At 39.4% G+C, this 19,339-nt stretch overlaps 1 protein-coding gene across 1 annotated transcript in view; it reads left to right on the top strand.

Annotated features, from left to right (window-relative positions):
* The window catches only part of Sytbeta (Synaptotagmin beta), a 924,592-nt gene that overhangs the window by 865,461 nt on the left and 39,792 nt on the right, over nt 1–19,339 (top strand). The window contains exons 8-9 of the mRNA XM_068226251.1: nt 5,277–5,826; nt 11,845–12,035. Coding sequence (XP_068082352.1) covers nt 5,277–5,826; nt 11,845–12,035 — 741 coding nt within the window. The remainder of the gene's footprint in view (nt 1–5,276; nt 5,827–11,844; nt 12,036–19,339) is intronic.

Raw genomic sequence — 19,339 nt, 5'->3', positions numbered from 1 at the left:
TACTCGTTTCCGGTGTAGGTTGATTGAGCCCCAAGGCCATGCGGAATTCAAGAAGTACAGGAATAGTTTCTAAATTTTTGGGTAACCTGACGAGGAATCGAACCCACTTCCTTACATGTAGTACCCTACCGTATTATCAACAGATACAAATACAAGCTACCGAGCGAGCTGGCCGTACAGTTAAGGCCACGCAGCTGTGAGCTTGCATTCGGGAGATAGTGGGTTCGAACCCCACTGTCGGGCGCCCCGATGATGCTCTTCCGTGGTTTCCCATTTTCACACCAGGCAAATGCTGCAGATGTGTCTTAATTGATTCCACGGCCGCTTCCTTCGCACTCCTAGCCCTTTCCCATCCCACTGTCGCCATAAGACCTATCTGTAACGGTGCGACGTAAAGGAAATTGTTGACAAACACAAGCCATTTTTCATCGGTAAAGAAACTAATCCCGTGGCCGAACAGCCCATTGGGATACTTCAGCTTGCCAAGATGACTGATACTCGGTACCATGTGATCAGCATGACTTTCTCAGCCAAGTTGCGCGGTCCTGACAATAATAATAATAATAATAATAATAATAATAATAATAATAATAATAATAATAATAATAATAATAATAATAATAATAATAATAATAAGTCTCCGTGGCTCAGGTGACAGCGCGCCGGCATCTCACCCCTTGATACCGTGGTTCAAATCCCGGTCACTCCATGTGAGATTTGTGCTGGAAAGAAGCGTAGGCCGGACAGGTTTTTCTCCGCGTAATTCTCTGTCACCTTTCATTCCAGCAACACTCTCCATTAATATTTCATTTCATCCAGTCATTTACCATTGCCCCGGAGGAGTGCGACAGGCTTCGGCAGCCGGCATATTTCCTATCCCCGCCGCTAGATGGGGCTTCATTCATTCCATTCCTGACCCGGTCAAATGACTGGAAACAGGCTGTGGATTTTCATTTTCTTTTCAATAATAATAATAATAATAATAATAATAATAATAATAATAACCTGTTTAATATCCGTTCAATAGTCGGTTATCAATCGCAACAGACACCAGATTACCGTGCGAGTTGCTGCGCGGTTCGCGTCACGTAACTCTGAGCTATCATTCGAGAGATGGTGGGTTCGAACCCCACTATCGGCAGCCTGAAGATTGATTTCCGTTGTTTCCCATTTTCACGTCAAGTAAAGGTTGGGCCCGTACCTCAATTAAGGCCACGGGCGTTACCTTCCCAGTCCTAGCCCTTCCCTTTCCTTGAGTCGCCGAAAACCTTACATGTGTTCGTGCTACATTAAGCCACAAGCAATAAAAACTAAAATTAAAAAGAAAAGAAGCGGCCGGGGGGGGGGGGTAAGACATCAGAGTGCTGGAATTCTTGTCCTGAAAATGGATACACTATATCTAATGACATATGTCACTCACATTAGAGCACTCCTAATTGGAAACAGACTGTGCTGGGATTTCATCTGACAACCTTAGGTTCAGGAGACGAATGCCTAAATAACTGTTCACACACACACACACATATGATGTTGAGCTGTGATGCATGCAAGGGATTTGAGACACGGTGGGAAGGGAATGGAAGGAAAGGAGCACCATTCCGGCAATTGACCAGGCAGTGGTATCGCTATGAAATGTTACGTGAGTGGTATCGTGGGGTATGTGGTACCCACTAAAACAATGTACTGTACAACACATTTAATGAACAACAAAGAAATTATGAATAGTAACACAGTGTCACTAGGATCTTCTTGAATTGACACAAAACAACAGAAACAAAAACCATCTCATTGTAACAGAGTAACAATGTCTTATAAAATATGTCACAATTCACACATGGGAAAATTCAGCTCACACTTCCTCTTCTCCCATGACCTGAATACACTGTGCACACATGGGCTTTATGTGTTCCACACACAAGGAAACATCACACTTCACACACCTATAATAGGATTTTCGGTCCTTGTCTCGTGGGCAGTAGTGACAGTGCCGCATTGGTGAGGTCTTCTTCGCTGCCGGTTCTCCTGTACTTGGCGTCTCGGAACTACTGCTCTTGACTTTACTGACTAATTCCCGCAGCAGATTCGTCAATTATTGTTGTCGTTTCTGAATCTGTCCTTGAAGGAGCTGCAGGGAAAGATCCTTCAAAAATATCCTTCTTACAACTTCTTGTTTAGAGTTGGCCTCAAATACAATCTTTGCATTTATTGCTGCTACGTTCAGCATTGAGAAAAATACTGTGAGGGGCCATCTTCTGCTGTTTCTTGCAACATTATATGTTGCTGATAGTTCATAAACAACATCTACACCACCTTTAGTTGTGTTGTAGAATGTATTCATTTCAGTTTTGGCTTTCTCTCCTGTCGAAGCATCGATACTGGCATCGTGGTGCATTGTAGACAACATGAGTACAACTTTACCCTTTATGGCTACATATGACACCAGTGTTGTGTTGCCTGAAAATCCAAACACACTTGAATATTCACGTCTGTTACTTGTATTGAGAAAGTCAGGAGGGATTTCTCTCTTGTTGCGCATAATGTTCCTATCAAAGTTACTCTGTGCTTTTCTAGTAATATCTGAGCTAAGCTGTAGCTTGTAAACCAATTGTCAGTGGTCAGATTCCTCCCTGATTTTGATATAGGGATTATCATGCACTCAACCAGGTCTTGGACTTTGTTACTCTGCTGGAATGGGCCTTTTGGTTACTCGCCCACATATATTTCAAGCTTTGCGGTGTAAAACATCCTTGCGTCTACTAATGCAAATACCTTTATGCCATATTTGGCAGGTTTATTAGGCATATAGATCCGAAATGGGCAATGTCCTCTGAAAGCCTCAGCCTTCTCATCCAGTGTTACATACTCTCCCAAGGAATAGTGTTTTTCACAATTGGCAACAAAAGTTTCGAAAACTGCACGAATATGGGTCATTTTATCCATTTCTTTTCTAGCAGCCCTTGTTATAGGATTATCAAATCTTAGATGGTTAAGCAAAAATCGGAAACGGTTCAGGCTCATGACAGACCTCAAAATTTCTATGCCTGTTCCATCAGTTGCCCACAGTTCTTCTAGATTTACATGATTGGCCCTCTTTGTATCAGCTAGATAGAGAATACCAAAAACTGCCATTATTGCACATTCATCTGTATCTCGCGTGACAGATTGACATGTACCATAATTCTGTCTCTGACTGAGTATTCTCTTATTAGTGCAGATTACAATTTGTTGCATTATATCTGCCGATATAAAAAGTGAGAAACATTCTAATAGTGTTTTCGCCCTTTTTGCATCTCCTATAACCCCTGATAAGTGAGTTACAATATTGTGCCTACGCGTTTGAACATTAGATTGGGGGCACTCTTTTTTCCATTTCATAATACCATCTTTCCCTAGAAAATAGTTCGTAGAATTGTCTTCACGTTCGATTTTGACTCGACACCATCCAGTTCTGATTCACTGTCGTGGTCACTTGTATATACAAAATCCGCATCATTGTCTGAATCAGAATCAACAGCCTCCTCCTCCTCCTCTTCTTCCAACCACTTCGCAATTCTCTTTGCATGATCAGCATGGAGATCCATCTGTAAGCTTTGAAATGAAAAAGAAGTGATAACTAAGCGCGATATCCAAGGCGATAAGTGAGTAAAGTTATTGAATGATACAAATGAGGATGTGGTTTTATTTTGGAACTCCGTTTTTATCAAATATATTGTGTGAAATTCATTAAACCCTTACCATGCATTTGTCCTGTTTTACGGACGCGAGTAGTATCGTGGGGTGTGAGATACCCGGCACACGTTCAGACTTGTCACAAAGAAAGCTCACTTGAAACTAATTCCCGGAAGTACGATTCATATGCTCTCAAGGTCGCTGCCTGCAGCTATACAAGTTTTGAATCTAGCAGCTCCCACCCTCTGTGAGAAACAAATGAAACTGAGTCCACCTGTGTATGTCACACCCCACGATACCACCGCCAGGTTGATAAAAGTTGAAGTAGGAGACCAACAATGTTTGAGAGTAGAATTCAAACCCACATCTCTTCCTTGACAACATGTTCCAGACCCTCCGTCTAGTCTTAATATGTTCGCTGAGTATTTTTTTCTTCCCTCCTCATCCGCGTGCTGAAGAATGATTCTTAACTTTACAACTAGGAAATTTTTAATTTATTTTTTCTATCGGTTTTAAGTCGCACTGACTCACAGGTCTTATCGCGACGGTAAAACAGGAGAGGGAAGAAAGCGACCGTAGCCTTTTTCAGCTATAGTCCCAGAATTTGATTGGCCAACTAGGATATCGCCGACGAGCTGTTCTTCACAGGTGCCGACAGAACCCCTTTCAGAGAGCAAACAACGAATGAAAACCAAGGTGACGCATATGCCAATGCAGATGAAGTTCAAGATGGGGTCGAACCGTACTACTACCCAGGGTGGCAGGTTTTATAGGTGTGACAAAATCATAAAACATGAACAATAAATACATGGTTTACAATTGATGAATTAAACTTGTTTCTTTTCTATGTATATATACAGCCTCCGTGGCTCAGACGGCAGCGCGCCGGCCTCTCACCGCTGGGTTCCGTGGTTCAAATCTCGGTCACTCCATGTGAGATTTATGCTTGACAAAGCGGAGTCGGGACAGGTTTTTCTCCGGGTACTCCGTTCTTTCCTGTCATCTTTCATTCCAGCAACACTCTCCATTACCATTTCATTTCATCTGCCATTCATAAATCATTGCCCCAGAGGAGTGCGACAGGCTTCGGCAGCCGACACAGTTCCTATCCTCACCGCTAGATGGGGGCTTCATTCATTCCATTCCTGACCTGGTCGAATGACTGGAAACAGGCTGTGGATTTTCATTTTTTCCTATTTAGATACCCGTACATTGATAGAAACGATTTCAAATCATCATCATCATCATCATCATCATCATGATCATGATCACCATCATCATCGTAGCCATAGTCATTATCGTCATCGCCATCCTTGTTGTGCTACTGACGCTGTTGTTCTTGTTCTTGGAGAAATATCTCTTGTGCATTTGTAAGCATTTAAATTTTTAAAAAGGTTATTATGTTGCCATTAAACAGTGTGAGAGTGAATAAGCAGACATGTGGTAGCCACAGAGGTCTGCCAATGCATATTAAAAAAACGGGTGAAAGTGTGAAGGGATGGGCGCAATTCAGCAAAGCTCCTGTGCCAATGTACATGTTTGATGCTACATTTGCTACTCTGTTAATTATCAATTCTGTGGTATTTATTTGTTTCTTATTTTTCCAGGGACACCGCGGTTCCTCTCCTCAGATCCGCACTTTTGCTCCAGATGGCCGTACTACCAGCACGTCAGCTCTACATCGCTCATCGGGCGACTCCAGCTGCGTCTCCAGTCGTTCACCATCTCCAGCATCTTGTCACAGAGCAGCTTCTCTGGACATGCGCTGCTCATCCCCATGTGGTTCCACAGGTGAACTGCGGACACCATCACCATCACAGTCATCTCTAGCCTCGTTGACAGATCGGGGTGGTTCGGCCTCGTCAGCGTGTAACTCTCCAGGCCCTCCGCCTTCTCCCCGAGGAGCAGCTCTTACCCGCTGTCTGTCACCGCTGCTGATTCCACCACCAGGATCTAGCTCTCGAGTTCTCGGTGCAGCTTCAGACCCACCTGGACCCCCTGCTTCACCCTTGGGAGCGCTCCAGCCAGACCTCTACCAACGTCGTGATGGTCCACTATTTCTTGGGAACCAGCGAGGAGGTCCAAGTCTAGGACGACTGCACTTACGACTCAAGTACGACTTCGACCGCTCCGATCTTCAAGTGCACCTTATAGAAGGTCAGCCTCTATCTTCTTTCAATCAATCAATCAATCAATCAATCAATCAATCAATCAATCAATCAATCAATCAATCAATCAATCAATCAATCAGGCAATCAATCAATTAATTTATTATTTATTTAGAGAATGATGCATACAAGACAATAAAAAATACATTTTCAGAAGACACAATTTACAGCATTAGGATCATATTTTAAATATTTGGATTGAATGGTTTGTAATCCATGCAATTGCTTCAGGAGTAGCTGAGTGGACTTCATCCAAGGAACTGGGATACGAGTATGGAAGGCCCTCGTGCACGATATGCTCGATAGTCTATATTTCATAACCACAGTCTCATCAAGGAGAATCTATCCAACCCCACTGATGTAGGGCTGTGCCATTTCAAGCAGTGCTACACTGAATTCTATTCAGTCTTGACCAGAATGTCAGAAACAGGTTGAAACCAGCTAGTTTTGTGGTAGGGTCACAGATTTGAATGAGGCCACAAGATGATGAGTTTAACCATTTTTCTCTCCAGGTTGGACTGAGTGGATGTAAGATCCACAGCCATTTTGCATGTCGGTTTTCAGGATTGACCAATCAATCAATCAATCAATCAATCAACTATCCCTGATCTGCATTTAGGACTGTTAACCAGGAGGCAGATTCCCTAATCATTGCTTATCTAGTCTTTCCTTAAATCATTTCAAAAAACTTGGAAATGTATCAAAGTTCCCCTTGACAAATCATTCCAATCCATAATATTCATCTTACTACAAATGCATAATAGTTCCAATTAGTCCTCTTGAGTTCTAACTTTACCTTTCCTACCTGTTAAAGCTCTAGTGAAGGTCGTTTGTCTACTAATGTCATTCCACACACTCTCTCCCCTGACAGCTCAAAACATACCACTTATCAAAGTTTATAATGTTCATGTTCCGTATTGATGACAATATAATTATTGAAGACAAATGAGGTAACTCACCAAATCAATACAATATAAAATTAGTAATTAATTTTTCACCAATTACTTTTAATTTTACACAAGTGTTCAACAAATTATTTATAGATCTTCAAGGCAGTGATTTATATTTATTGAAGTATATCAACAGATCGTAAGAAATTTCAAGTGTTGTGTTACATCCTCAAGACAGTGACATATTTTAGTGGATAAAGAATATTAGATCATAACTATTTTCAAGTATTATCCTATCCATTTTTGTTATATGTATGGCCAATTAGTTTTTTAAGTGTTTTAAGATCTTATGGCTGATGATGGCCTAATATCAAGAGGCCAAAACTAGGACCATAATTAAAATAAATTGAAGGTATAATTTTATATTGTATTGATTAGGTGGACTACCTCATTTATCTACAATAACAAACCACTTAGTTGAGAAGCTCATTTCTTTACTCCCAAGTCCTCCCAGTCCAAAGTTTACAAAATGTTTACAACCTTACTCTTTTGTTTGAAATCACGTAGAACAAATCATGCTGCTTTCCTTTGGAGCTTTTCCAGTTCTCGTATGTATCAAGTAATCCTGGTGTGGGTCCCATACACTGGAACCATGCTCTCACTCAGCTCTTACTAGAGACTTATATACTAGATGAATCTGCTGCACCGGGCTTGATTCTTCTTTGCCATACACTAAGCAACAGTCGCCTTTAATCACTTACCGCACCATCACCTTTGCGAAAACATGTATGCAACAGGTATTTACACAACGAATCAAACTGTCGTATGGTTATGTAAAAAGTATGTACCAATTTTAAGCTTTCAGAAGGGTGTGGAATGAACACTGAAAGCGATGGCACACTGATAGAAAACGTGTGCATTTGTGAAGTGGAAGTAGTTGTCCATCTAGTACACTTTCCGGTAAACTGCTGGCTGGAGTCGCAGTTGTGTCATAAGTAAAGTGGGGTGCTGCTAATACAACTGCAGTTGGTAGATGGGTTCGAATCCCATTTGAGCCCGATAATTTTATTTGTACTTTGAGAATCGTACACAAAGCCATTGTATACGAATACCCTGATCGGTCGGTCGGTGTTCTAGGCCATCAGGGCTGCTTATGTAGATGTTTTATAAGCAGGGCTGGACGAGGACAGAATGGTTGGGGGTTTGAATCCGCTTGACTGAACAGCAGCCTGTTAGTGCAGTAAGTGTTCGAACAGATGGCTTTCTGCAGTAATGCACATTTCAACATGCCGTTGAACTGACATTTGGACTCATTTGTGGATGATATGGATTCACACACTTCTGTAATAAGGTTTCGAAGGCTTTTGGGATTTTCTAGCTGCTGAGCATACACTTCAAATAGCCTCATAGGAAGAAATCTAGTGGTGTCAAATCGGGCGATCTAGCAGACCAGGTGACATGTCCCCTTTCCTATCCATCGACCATGGTGTGTAGCATTCAGGTAGTTGTTAACATCTGCTGACATGTGAGGGTGAGCTACATCGTGTTGATACCACGTGGTTACTCGCTCACCCAGGGGCACGTCCTCTAGCAGCAATGGAAGTTGGTCTTGAAGAAACTGTAGGTACTGGGTTCCTGTCAAATGATCCTCAAAGAAATATGGTCCAATTAGGTGATCACCCAGTACACCACACCAGGCATTTACTCCCCATCATGCCTAAAATGCTGCCTGCCTTACCCAGTGGAGATTTTCAAAACTCCAGTAGTGCATATTATGATAATACACAGAGCCATTATTATGAAATCATTACTTGTCCAAAAATAAAGTCTGAGATGCAAACGTGGGATCATTTGCCACTTGCGATAGTATCCACACATAGACCAACTACAGGAAAAGATACGCGAAACAAGGCCTGGTTTGGCAAGGAAAAAGGTCATCTTTCATCAGGACAACGCTCCGCCGCACACAAGTGTTATTGCCATGGCAAAACTTCATGAACTGGGGCACGAATTGTTGCCACATCCACCTTATTCACCTGATTTGGCACCATCAGACTTTCATCTATTCCCCAAGCTGAAAATTTTCCTCGGTGGACGGAGATTTTCTACAAGGGAAGAACTGACAGCCAAATTGGAGAGGTATTTTGCAGGCCTGGAGAAATCTCATTTTCGAGATGGGATCAAGGCATTGGAACATCGCTGGACCAAATGCATTAGTCTACAGGGAGACTATGCTGAAAAATAAAAGCAGTTCCACCGAGGTAAGATACTTAATTCTAGTACATTCCGAGAACTCTTCACACCACCTACGTAAGTACACCTAATCCACTACCTGATGTTGGCAAACAATGCATGTTGTGTAGCTTTGGGTCCGCTTCCATTCAGGAGTAATATTAAGCCATAATCCATAGCATGAGCCAACCAGAGGTCAGGAACATTGTGATCCACACCGTCCGCCCTGTGATACATTGGGAGGGCCCAGTGTTGCATGTTTTTATTTCTTTGCAAACATTGCATTCTATTTGTTGAATGCCGCACCATTGGCCTTGTGCTTAATCCTTGAAGCTCATGATATGAACAAAATTATTTTGTTACAGTGAGTTTCAAACCCACCACCCAAACACGGACGTGGTACCATCTCCATACTTAGTCTATTACACCACCGTGACTGTTGCCTCAAGCTTATATGTAAAACTAATTACCACTTCACAAACTCTCACACATTTTCTATCAGTATGCCATTGCTTTTAGCATTAATTCCATATCCTAACGGAAGCTTATAATTGGCACGTACTTTTTACATAACTGTATGACAGTTTGATGCATGCGTAAATACCTGTCGCATACATGTTTTTGCAAAAGTCTTGCTGTGATGGTGCAGTAAGTGCTTTTGAAGATGACTATAGCTTTGTATATGGGGCAAAGGAGAATTGAACATCACACCAGTGACATTTGTTGAGATTCCGAACAACAGAAAAAGTCAGGCGCAGCAGACTCACCTTGTATAAATATTATAAGATCTCTGAAAACCTTAGTCTTGGACTGCACCATGGGCTCATGTAAACTCCACCATGTGCAGTATGTGACTATGGTTGTGAATGAAACTAGGGAATAGATCTTCAGCATAAATTTCATAATAACAGAAACCTGCCCCTAGAAATATATTTACTTTTATAGGAAAACATCAGAAATCATGAGACATTTTCAATATCTGCCTCTGGCATCAGCAGCCACTGCCATTGGCTGAAATAGATCAAATATGGCATCGCCACCAGAATTCAACACAGGTAGATGTCATTACCTACTACCAAGCAATATAAACTTCTAAGTAATGTCTTTTCAGTTAGGTCAATGTCTGACATGAAACAGTGCTCCCACTCCTTCTGAGTGCACCCCTGACATGTTAGACCAATGGGTTTTATCACTAGCCAGGATGCCCATAGACCAATAAAGAAAGAGAGCTCCAGCAACAGCTGGTGACGTTGTGTGAAAAACTGAGTAAGGTGCTTGCAAAAGCAGAGAATCATCCTCCGTGCTGCATGTGTGCTACTGCAGTGCACCCAAGCATTGCAGGTTTAGGACCTATTCCTTAGTTATATTGTGGTTTCATAATTGGCCTACACAATATTTTAGGTCTTCAGGAATGCAACGCTTAGTCTGATCCTATTTTTGATTGATATTCTATCCACATTAGAGCAGCCAAACTTGTAATTTTTCATGGCTGTACCTCTAATTTTTCATGAAATCTGAAACACAAGGACATGATTTTCAATTTCAAAAATCTTACATGCAGTAGCAGAAGATTTCAGCAGTGTGAGAAGCCAGTGAAAATGTCACTCCTTCCTTTGCTTTGACATTATGCTGCACCGATGGGTGCCATATAGAAAAAAATATATCATTTAGAATAGTTGATATGTTCTCCATCCCCACCGTATTGAGCATTCTTTGGATGCACTCAGGCAGGGCCATCCAGGGATAAGAGGGGCACATGTCATGGGGCCCAAGAAGTTTAATGGATTGATTGATTAATTAATTGGAAGGCCAATAAACATAGTGCCAGCTAAAATAATATGCGTAGGCCTACTGTATTTAATTATATAGGGTGAAGCGAAATTCGCGCACTCGGGAGTCACAGCGCGACTCCTCACATGCCAGCAATAAAAAAAATGTCTCTCACAATCCTGCGAGTATATCCGGGAGAAAAAGGTCGTTAAAGAGTGGCAATCTGGCAACACTGTAACCACATGTAGGGTAACTACCTCTGTCAGCACATATTAGTCGTGCTATACAGTTGGTGCATTGGATAGAGTTTTCAGTTAGCATGCAGGAGGTCGAGGGTCAATTCTGGGTTGAGGCGTACGTTTTTATTTCGTAAATGTAGTCCAGGTGGTATGGTATCTGGCATCTTAATAGTCAATAGCGATTGCAGCGGGTCCTCTAGAAAGCATTTGCACTTACATACTACGACCCTAGAAATGGACGAACATTCGTTTTCATAGGTCAGCTTTGAAAGACGCCCTTTCCACGCGGTGGGCGTGAATTTATTCGCACTACTTCATCTACTAGATGCATTACAATGTGTTCAGCATTACTAAATTCTGTAAATGTAGGATACATGTGACCTAAGAAACGGTGTCTTACTGTATTACAGTATGTAATGTCCGATGGAAATTAGCAAATAAAAAACGCACCTCAACCCAGGATCGAAGCCTATTATATTGCACGTGTCACTGCTGTGGGGTAATCACGTGTCATACTGACTTGTTATCACATTACATGGCCCAGCATATGCTCCTCATGTCTCAGAAAATGAATTAGCCTCTTTTACGCTTTTTTTTAATATGCTGGGCCGAGAAGTTGAGATGATTGAAGCACTGACCTTCTTACCTCAACTTGGGAGGTTCGATCCTGGCCCAGTCCAGTGGTATTTGAAGGTGCTCAAATATCTCAGCCTCATGTCGGTAGATTTACTGACACGTAAAAGAACTCCTGCAGGACTAAATTCCGGCACCTCGGCACCTCCGAAAACCGTAAAAGTAGTTAGTGGGATATAAAGACAATAACAGTTTTTTAAACATAAGTGCAATTTCTATTCTATGTGAATCTTTCTTTTGCAGCTCACGATCTGGCGGGAAGTGATCAAGGTGGTTTCAGTGACCCATATGTTCGACTCAGTCTGGTACCTGCCATAGATACCCGCAAACGACAAACATCTATTCATCGTAACAATCCAAACCCGTTCTTTGATGAGCATTTCAAATTCCCTGTGTCCCATGATGATCTGCAGGATAAAGCTCTGGTGTTGCAGGTAATTTCAATTTCAATATGGTACTTTCTTCTTGTTGCTTCCTTTTGAAGGAATAGAATAACAATTCACCATTTTAATGCTTTGTTTTTATGAGTGTCCTGGTGAGGGCAACCATAGAATAGGATCAGAAAACATGCCTCAGAATCTGAATTAACACATCTTATACAATACACTAATGTTACTGAGATGAACAAGGTAAATCATCACTACCAAATCAGATGATTAGCATTGCTGATCTCTGTTGGTAGGCACAGAGTCTGATTCCTGTCTTGCATTCCTATTCCTATTAGAAAATTTCTCACTTCAGCAGAAGTTTGTGTATCCCATTGTGCAAGGTCTAAGTTACACAGACTGTAGAGTGCCGTTCTTCTGAGTTCAAGTTGCCGGACTTGATCCCGACTCTGCCTGGTGGGATTTGCAGGTGCTCAAATATATCAGTCTCATGTTGGTAGATTTACTGGCATGTAAAAGAACACAGAAAACCGCAAAAGTAGTTAGATGTAAGGCCAATAACATTATTATTTTACTCCATACTCATTCCTTCTCAATCCATACACAAAGATTTTGTATTCTGTTCTCATTGACATAGAACTCCTAACCTATGCACAAGGATTTTCTATACTGTTCCATGTTACTGGACTCCCTACATATACTTGAACTTCATTTGTTTACTAGCAAGATACCCGTGCTTCGCTACGGTATTATACTGAAATGTATAATTGAATGCTTATTGTTTTATATATAATCCGCCGAAATTCGCGATCTGACTCGTTCTCTGAGAGAATCCGCCAAAATTCGCGATCTGACTCGTTTTCTAATAGATTACGGCAAGTTTCCTCCCATCCTTCAATCTTTCTTTCCAGCAATCGATTTCGTACCTCCCGGGCTAGGTCCAGGTATTCCACCCGGCCAGTTCGGTCCCTAAATCTTTTCCATCTTTTCCTATAAGCATTTTTGATATATATCAAATCCTTCAGCAGATACAGGGTGGTGTCGTCTTGGGTGCCTTGGCAGTACTGAACCCGCGGTCGGACTGCATTCTTAGTCATTACCCGTCCAGGACCCGTTTCCAGCGCGGTCCGCACATTTGACGACGGTCCAGAACATTATTATTATTATTATTATTATTATTATTATTATTATTATTATTATTATTATTATTATTATTATTATTATTATCATGTTCTGGACCCCACAGCAAGATGCAAGACCGCTACTTGGCGGTAAATTACATGTGCTGCCATTGTCATTGTTGAGAATATGACCAGCACCATTGTCGCGCGTAAGCAAGTGTGCGGGATTTCTGGCGATACGAATGACATACTTCCGTGCATTATTGACCTTATTATAGAGGTGAACAATAGGACGGTCAATCTCATTCCTATCGTGTATTTCAAATGTGTTTAAATTTTTATTTATATGCCAGGAGAATCTACTGTAATCTAAGAACGTTCTCCGAAGGAAAAGATGGCTCTTGAAAACGAACCCAGGAAACATTAATAATGATCGGTTTATAATCAGAATAAGTACATCGAAAATCTACAGCCTGTTTCCAGTCATTCCACAGGGTCAGGAAAGGAATGAATAAAGCCCCCATCTAGCGGCGACAGTTGGAATTGTGCCGGCTGCCGAAACCTGTCGCACTCCTCTGGGGCAATGATTAATGAATGACAAATGAAATGAAATGATATTGGACAGTGTTGCTGGAATGAATGGTAACAGGAAAAACATGTCCCGCTTCCGTTTTGTCCAGCACGAATGTCACATGTAGAGACCAGGATTTCAACCACGGAACCCAGCTGTGAGAAGCCGGCGCGATGCCGCCTGAGCAACGGAGGCTCCTCATAAATACATTATGAACAGTAAAATCAATTGGTCTCACCTCCGTTTACACCACACCGCCGTTAAGTTTATTTACACACCCCCCCCCCCAAAAAAAAACTAAATGAAGGCGTGTTTCTTTATGTTTAAAGGAGATTCCAAACACCAATGTTCACGTCTATTAACTTTAGTTTTCAGATAAAAATAATTCACCTTTTTCAATTTCACACTCCCCCCCCCCAAGTGAATTTTCCGGCAAAAAATACTTGTTTCTTTAATAGAAAAGGATCGCCTAAATACCAATTATCACGACCCTAACTTCTTCAGTTTTTTTATTTATGTGTCCTGATGAAAGGAATTCAATTCCTTTTCACTCCCGCCCCCAAAGATGATTCCCCCCCCCACCTAAACAGGTCTTTCTTTGTTTTTAAAGGAGAACCAAATATCAATTTTCACGTCTGTAGGCCCTAACAACTTTAGTTTTTATTAGATGTTAGTATTCTCATACAATTAAGTCAATTAATTTTACATTCTTTCAATTCCCCCCCCCCCCCGCATTCATTGGATTTTCCGACAATAGGTGTTTTTTTTACTTTTAAAGCATATGCCAAATATCAAATTTCACGTCTGTAACAACTTCATTTTTGAGATAACAGTAGCCTAATTAAAATAATTCAACACCATTTTCAGTCCCTTTTACCCCCCCTCTCCACCCAAGTGGTATTTCCGAAAACTAAAAATACACGTTTCTTTATTTTTAACAGAGATAAAGATACCATTTTTCACTTCTGTAACAAGTTAAGTTTTTGAGATATACTGTATAAAAATTAACCCCCCTTTGTCATCCCCCATTAATTGGATTTTCCAAAAGAAAAAATAATGTTTCTTTATTTTGAAAGGAGATCCCAAATACCAATTTTCAGGTCTGTAATGTCTTCAGTTTCTGAGATTTAAGTATCCTCATTAAAGGCATTCAACCCCTGTTTCACCCCTCCTATTGGGATTTTCCGAAAACAAAAAAAAATTAGTGTTCCTTTCTTTTTAGAGCAGATTCTAAATACTGAAAACTTTTAAATTTTTAAGATATAGACACACTCATTTTAAAAATTCACCCCCCTTTTCATCCCCCATTATTTGGATATTCCAAGAACGAAAAAAATACGTGTTTCCTTATTTTTAAAGTGGATCCCCAATACCAATTTTCAGGTCTGAAATATCTTCAGGTTCTGAAATATAAGTAGCCTCATTAAAGGCATTCAACCCTTTTTTCACCCTTTTCCACCCTTCCTATCGGGATTTTCCGAAAACAAAAAATACGTGTTTCTTTATTTTTAAAGGAGATTCTAAATACCATATTTTACATCTATAAACTTTAAAAGTTTTGCGATATATATACACTCATTTTAAAAATTCACCCCCCTTTCAACCCCCATTAATTGGATTTTCCAAAAACAAAAAATACGTGTTTCCTTATTTTTGAAGGAGATCCCAAATACTAAAATTCACGTCTGTAATATCTTCAGTTTCTGTGATATAAGTATCCTCATTAAAGGCATTCAACCCATTTTTCACCCCTTTTGACCCCTCCTATTGGGATTTTCCCAAAACAAAAAAATACGTGATTTTTTATTTGTAATGAAGATTCTAAATACCAATTTTTACATCTGTAAACTTTAAAAGTTTTGAGATATAGATGCACTCATTTTAAAACTTCACCCCCCTTTTTACTCTCCCATTAATTGGATTTTCCAAAAACAAAAAAATTCGTGTTTCTTTATTTTTAAGAGAGATCAAAAGTACCAATTTTCAGGTCTGTAATATCTTCAGTTTCTGAGATATACGTACCGGTATCCTGATTAAAGGCATTCAACCACTTTTTAACCCTTTTTCACCCCTCCTATTGTCCGGCTCCATAGCTAAATGGTTAGCGTGCTGGCCTTTGGTCACAGGGGTCCCGGGTTCGATTCCTGGCAGGGTCGGGAATTTTACCCATGATTGGTTAATTTCACTGGCACTGGGGCTGGGTGTATGTGTCGTCTTCATCATCATTTCATCATCACGACGCGCAGGTCACCTACGGGTGTCAAATCAAAAGACCTGCACCTGGCGAGCCGAACATGTCCACGGCCACTCCCGGCACTAAAAGCCATACGCCATTTCATTTCATTTTTACCCCTCCTATTGGGATTTTCCGAAAACAAAAAATACGTGTTTCCTTATTTGTAAAGAAGATTCTAAATACCATTTTTTACATCTGTAAACTTTTAAAGTTTTGAGATATAGATACACTCATTTTACAATTTCACCCCCCTTTTTCACCCCCTTAGCGACGGAATATCCAAAAATCCTCTCTTAGCGAACACCTACGTCTTAATATAAATGTATCCCCAAAGTTTCATTTCTTTATGTCCAGTAGTTTTGGCTCGGCGATGATGAATCAGTCAGTCAGTCAGGATAAGTTCTTTTATATATATAGATTGGTGACAAAAAGTCCCATGAGCCTCTGGCTCGTGATAGGGACAATACAGTACATACTTTTTTAAGGCGACACAATAATTACATTTCATACACAATAGCTTTTCCTGTAAAGTGACAAGTACATTTTTGGATAACTGCCTTTTTTTTTTTTTACATGGTAGAATCATAGTTTTTCAGAAGTATATTCAGATATTGCATGGTTGTAATATATTGAATATGGACAATATATATATTATTGCATTAAATAAAGCAAGTTATACAGAAATTATATTGAGATATCTGTAAAAGAGTAATATTCCTTCAGTTTTTTCTTAAAGCATATAACCGATTTAGAGTTCTTTATAACAGGAGGCAACACATTGTATTCCCTAAACATTGATGATTCTATGCCTTTCACTCCATACTTTACTGAATTAGAGTGAGAGGGATATATCCTTAATGATCCTCTAGTTTCATATCCATGAATTTCACTAAAATGGGAGAAGTTAACAGTAGAATGGGTTAATTTCCTGTCTAGCTTATACATAAAGACTGCTGATGATAATGCAATTTGTTTATGGAATTGCAGAATATTTGACTCTGAAAAAACTTCATGTGACGGTTTGAGGAAGGGGAATCCATACATGATTTTGATGGCTCTTTTTTGTAGGATTTCCAAATTATTAATGTAATCTTTCCTACATCTTCCCCAAATAAAGCTTGTGTATGTTAGATGTGGGTGGATCATTGCATAATATATGCCCTTCAATTGTTGATGAGAAAAATTACTGTATCTTAATCTGTGCATTATTCCTATCAAAGGGGTAATTTTGCTGATTACATAATCAATATGGCTTTTCCAGGAAAGTGTTGAATCTAATATTATACCAATATTTAGCTGAGTTGACTCGCTCTATTACTTGGTCCTTTAGGGTAACAGTGTTAGCCGCTGTGATCTTATGGGCTGTTTTATGAAAGATTAAGTATTTTGTTTTAGTCACATTTATGATCATTTTTGAGATAAAGCCCAGCACGATAACTTGTCCAAGTCACAATTTATATCTTCCATAATTTGCGTTTCACGTAGTCCTTTGTAAGTTATTAAGATATCATCGGCAAATACTTCACATTTTTCCTTTAGTGTTAAAGATTGTATGTCATTAATATAAATCAAGAATAGAATAGGACCTAGTACTGAGCCCTGCGGTACTCTTGTTTTTGTTTGCTGCTTAGAGCTTTTAGTATCGTTAATCATCACATATTGTGTTCGGTTTGATAAATAATTTTGGAACCATTTGTGTGCTAAACCCCTAATTCCTGCTAATTTTAACTTATTCAGAAGTATTTTGTGGTCAACCAGGTCAAATGCTTTTTTAAGATATATGAGTAGCCCTGCTGCTAATTTATTTTCATCTAAGGTCTTTTGAACATCTATTACTGTATCAAATACAGCATTATCAGTTCCTCTATTTGGGAGAAACCCATATTGATTATTGGAAAAGTAATTAGTTTTACACAGAAAATTTACCAATCTAATTTTTACTACCATTTCTATGAGTTTCCCAATTGCAGATAATATACTAATTGGTCTGTAATTGGATGGATCTGTGTTATCTCCTGATTTAAAAATAAGTACAATTCTGGCACATTTGAGTAATTGGGGTATTTCTCCACTGAGAATTGAACGGTTAATAATTTCCACAATATATGGCACTAAACTTTCAACACAGGTTTTTAACATGACATTGGTTATTTTATCTTCTGTTAAATTATTTTTATTTTTTAGAGAAGTGATAATTTTTAGCACTTCACATTCATCAGTTGGAGACATGAAAATACTATTAGTTTGATTTTCAGCTGTTGTGCTGCCATGAACCTGCTCATCTTCAGGAAGACCTTTTCTTATATTTTCAGCTACGTTAATGTATAGTTCATTTAGATTATTGCATATGTCCTCTGTGTTTGTAATGCTGACGTCATTTACCACCAGATGGCTGATTTCATGTTTATGTACAAGCTTCCTATTTAACACTTCATTGACTACATACCATGTTTCTTTTTGGTTTTTGCAATTCTGTAATCTGTGTTCATAATACCTTTTTTGTAACTCTCTCTTCAATTTGGTTATTTTATTACTGATTCTTTTGTACTCTTCAATTACTTCCGCAGAGGGTTTTTTTTACTTTAGTTTTTGAAAACAGTGAGTCTTTGACGTGAATCAGTGTTAGTAATTCTTGGGTAACCCAAGGTTTTATGGGAATGTCTTTGGGGTTCTTTCTTTTTATTGAAATTGAGCTGGTTTCAATTCCTGTGCTAATATACTCAATAAATTTATTATAATAAGTGTTTATATCCATTTCCTCACAGTTAAATTTATTTTGTAGGATATACTGATTTAATTTGTTGTAATTTACCAATTGCTTACCACTATCTTTGACTATTGGTACTACTGGAACTGATTTTTCACTAGAAATTTCACATACCAGTAGGTAGTGATCACTTAAGTTATTTGTTATATTGAATACATGACATTTTTTACTACTATTTGTGACAAGTATGTGATCAATTAATGTGGAGGTTGTTTTCGTTACTCTAGTTGGGTATTTGTTATTACATGTTATATAGCCGTAAGTTGTTATTAAATTGTCATACAAAGTTCTGTTTCTGGAGGTTGAAAGCAAGTCTATATTTGTATCTCCAAGTATTATTGAAGTATGCCCTGAACTACTATTTAGGATATTTTCTAGGTCAAACATAAAACTTGGCGAGTTACTTTCCTGTGGGTTATAAGTGGTAATGATTTCATATCTTTGATTTCCTTTTGTAATCATGACTTGCAGTATGCTATGAGATTTATTTATTTCATTTATGACATTGCTTTTCCATTTGTTTGAAACATAAAGCGAAACACCCCCACCTATCTGCTCCCTTACCACATGATGAGAAGTGTAGTTTTTTTATTTCAAAAGCGTGGGTTAGTTTGTTGGTTAACCAATTTTCAGAGATTGCAAGAATATCTACTTCTT

Source organism: Anabrus simplex, chromosome 2 (assembly GCF_040414725.1).
Source record: "Anabrus simplex isolate iqAnaSimp1 chromosome 2, ASM4041472v1, whole genome shotgun sequence".
Taxonomy (NCBI): Eukaryota; Metazoa; Arthropoda; class Insecta; order Orthoptera; family Tettigoniidae; genus Anabrus; species Anabrus simplex.
This window is presented reverse-complemented; position numbering and strand designations above follow the sequence as displayed.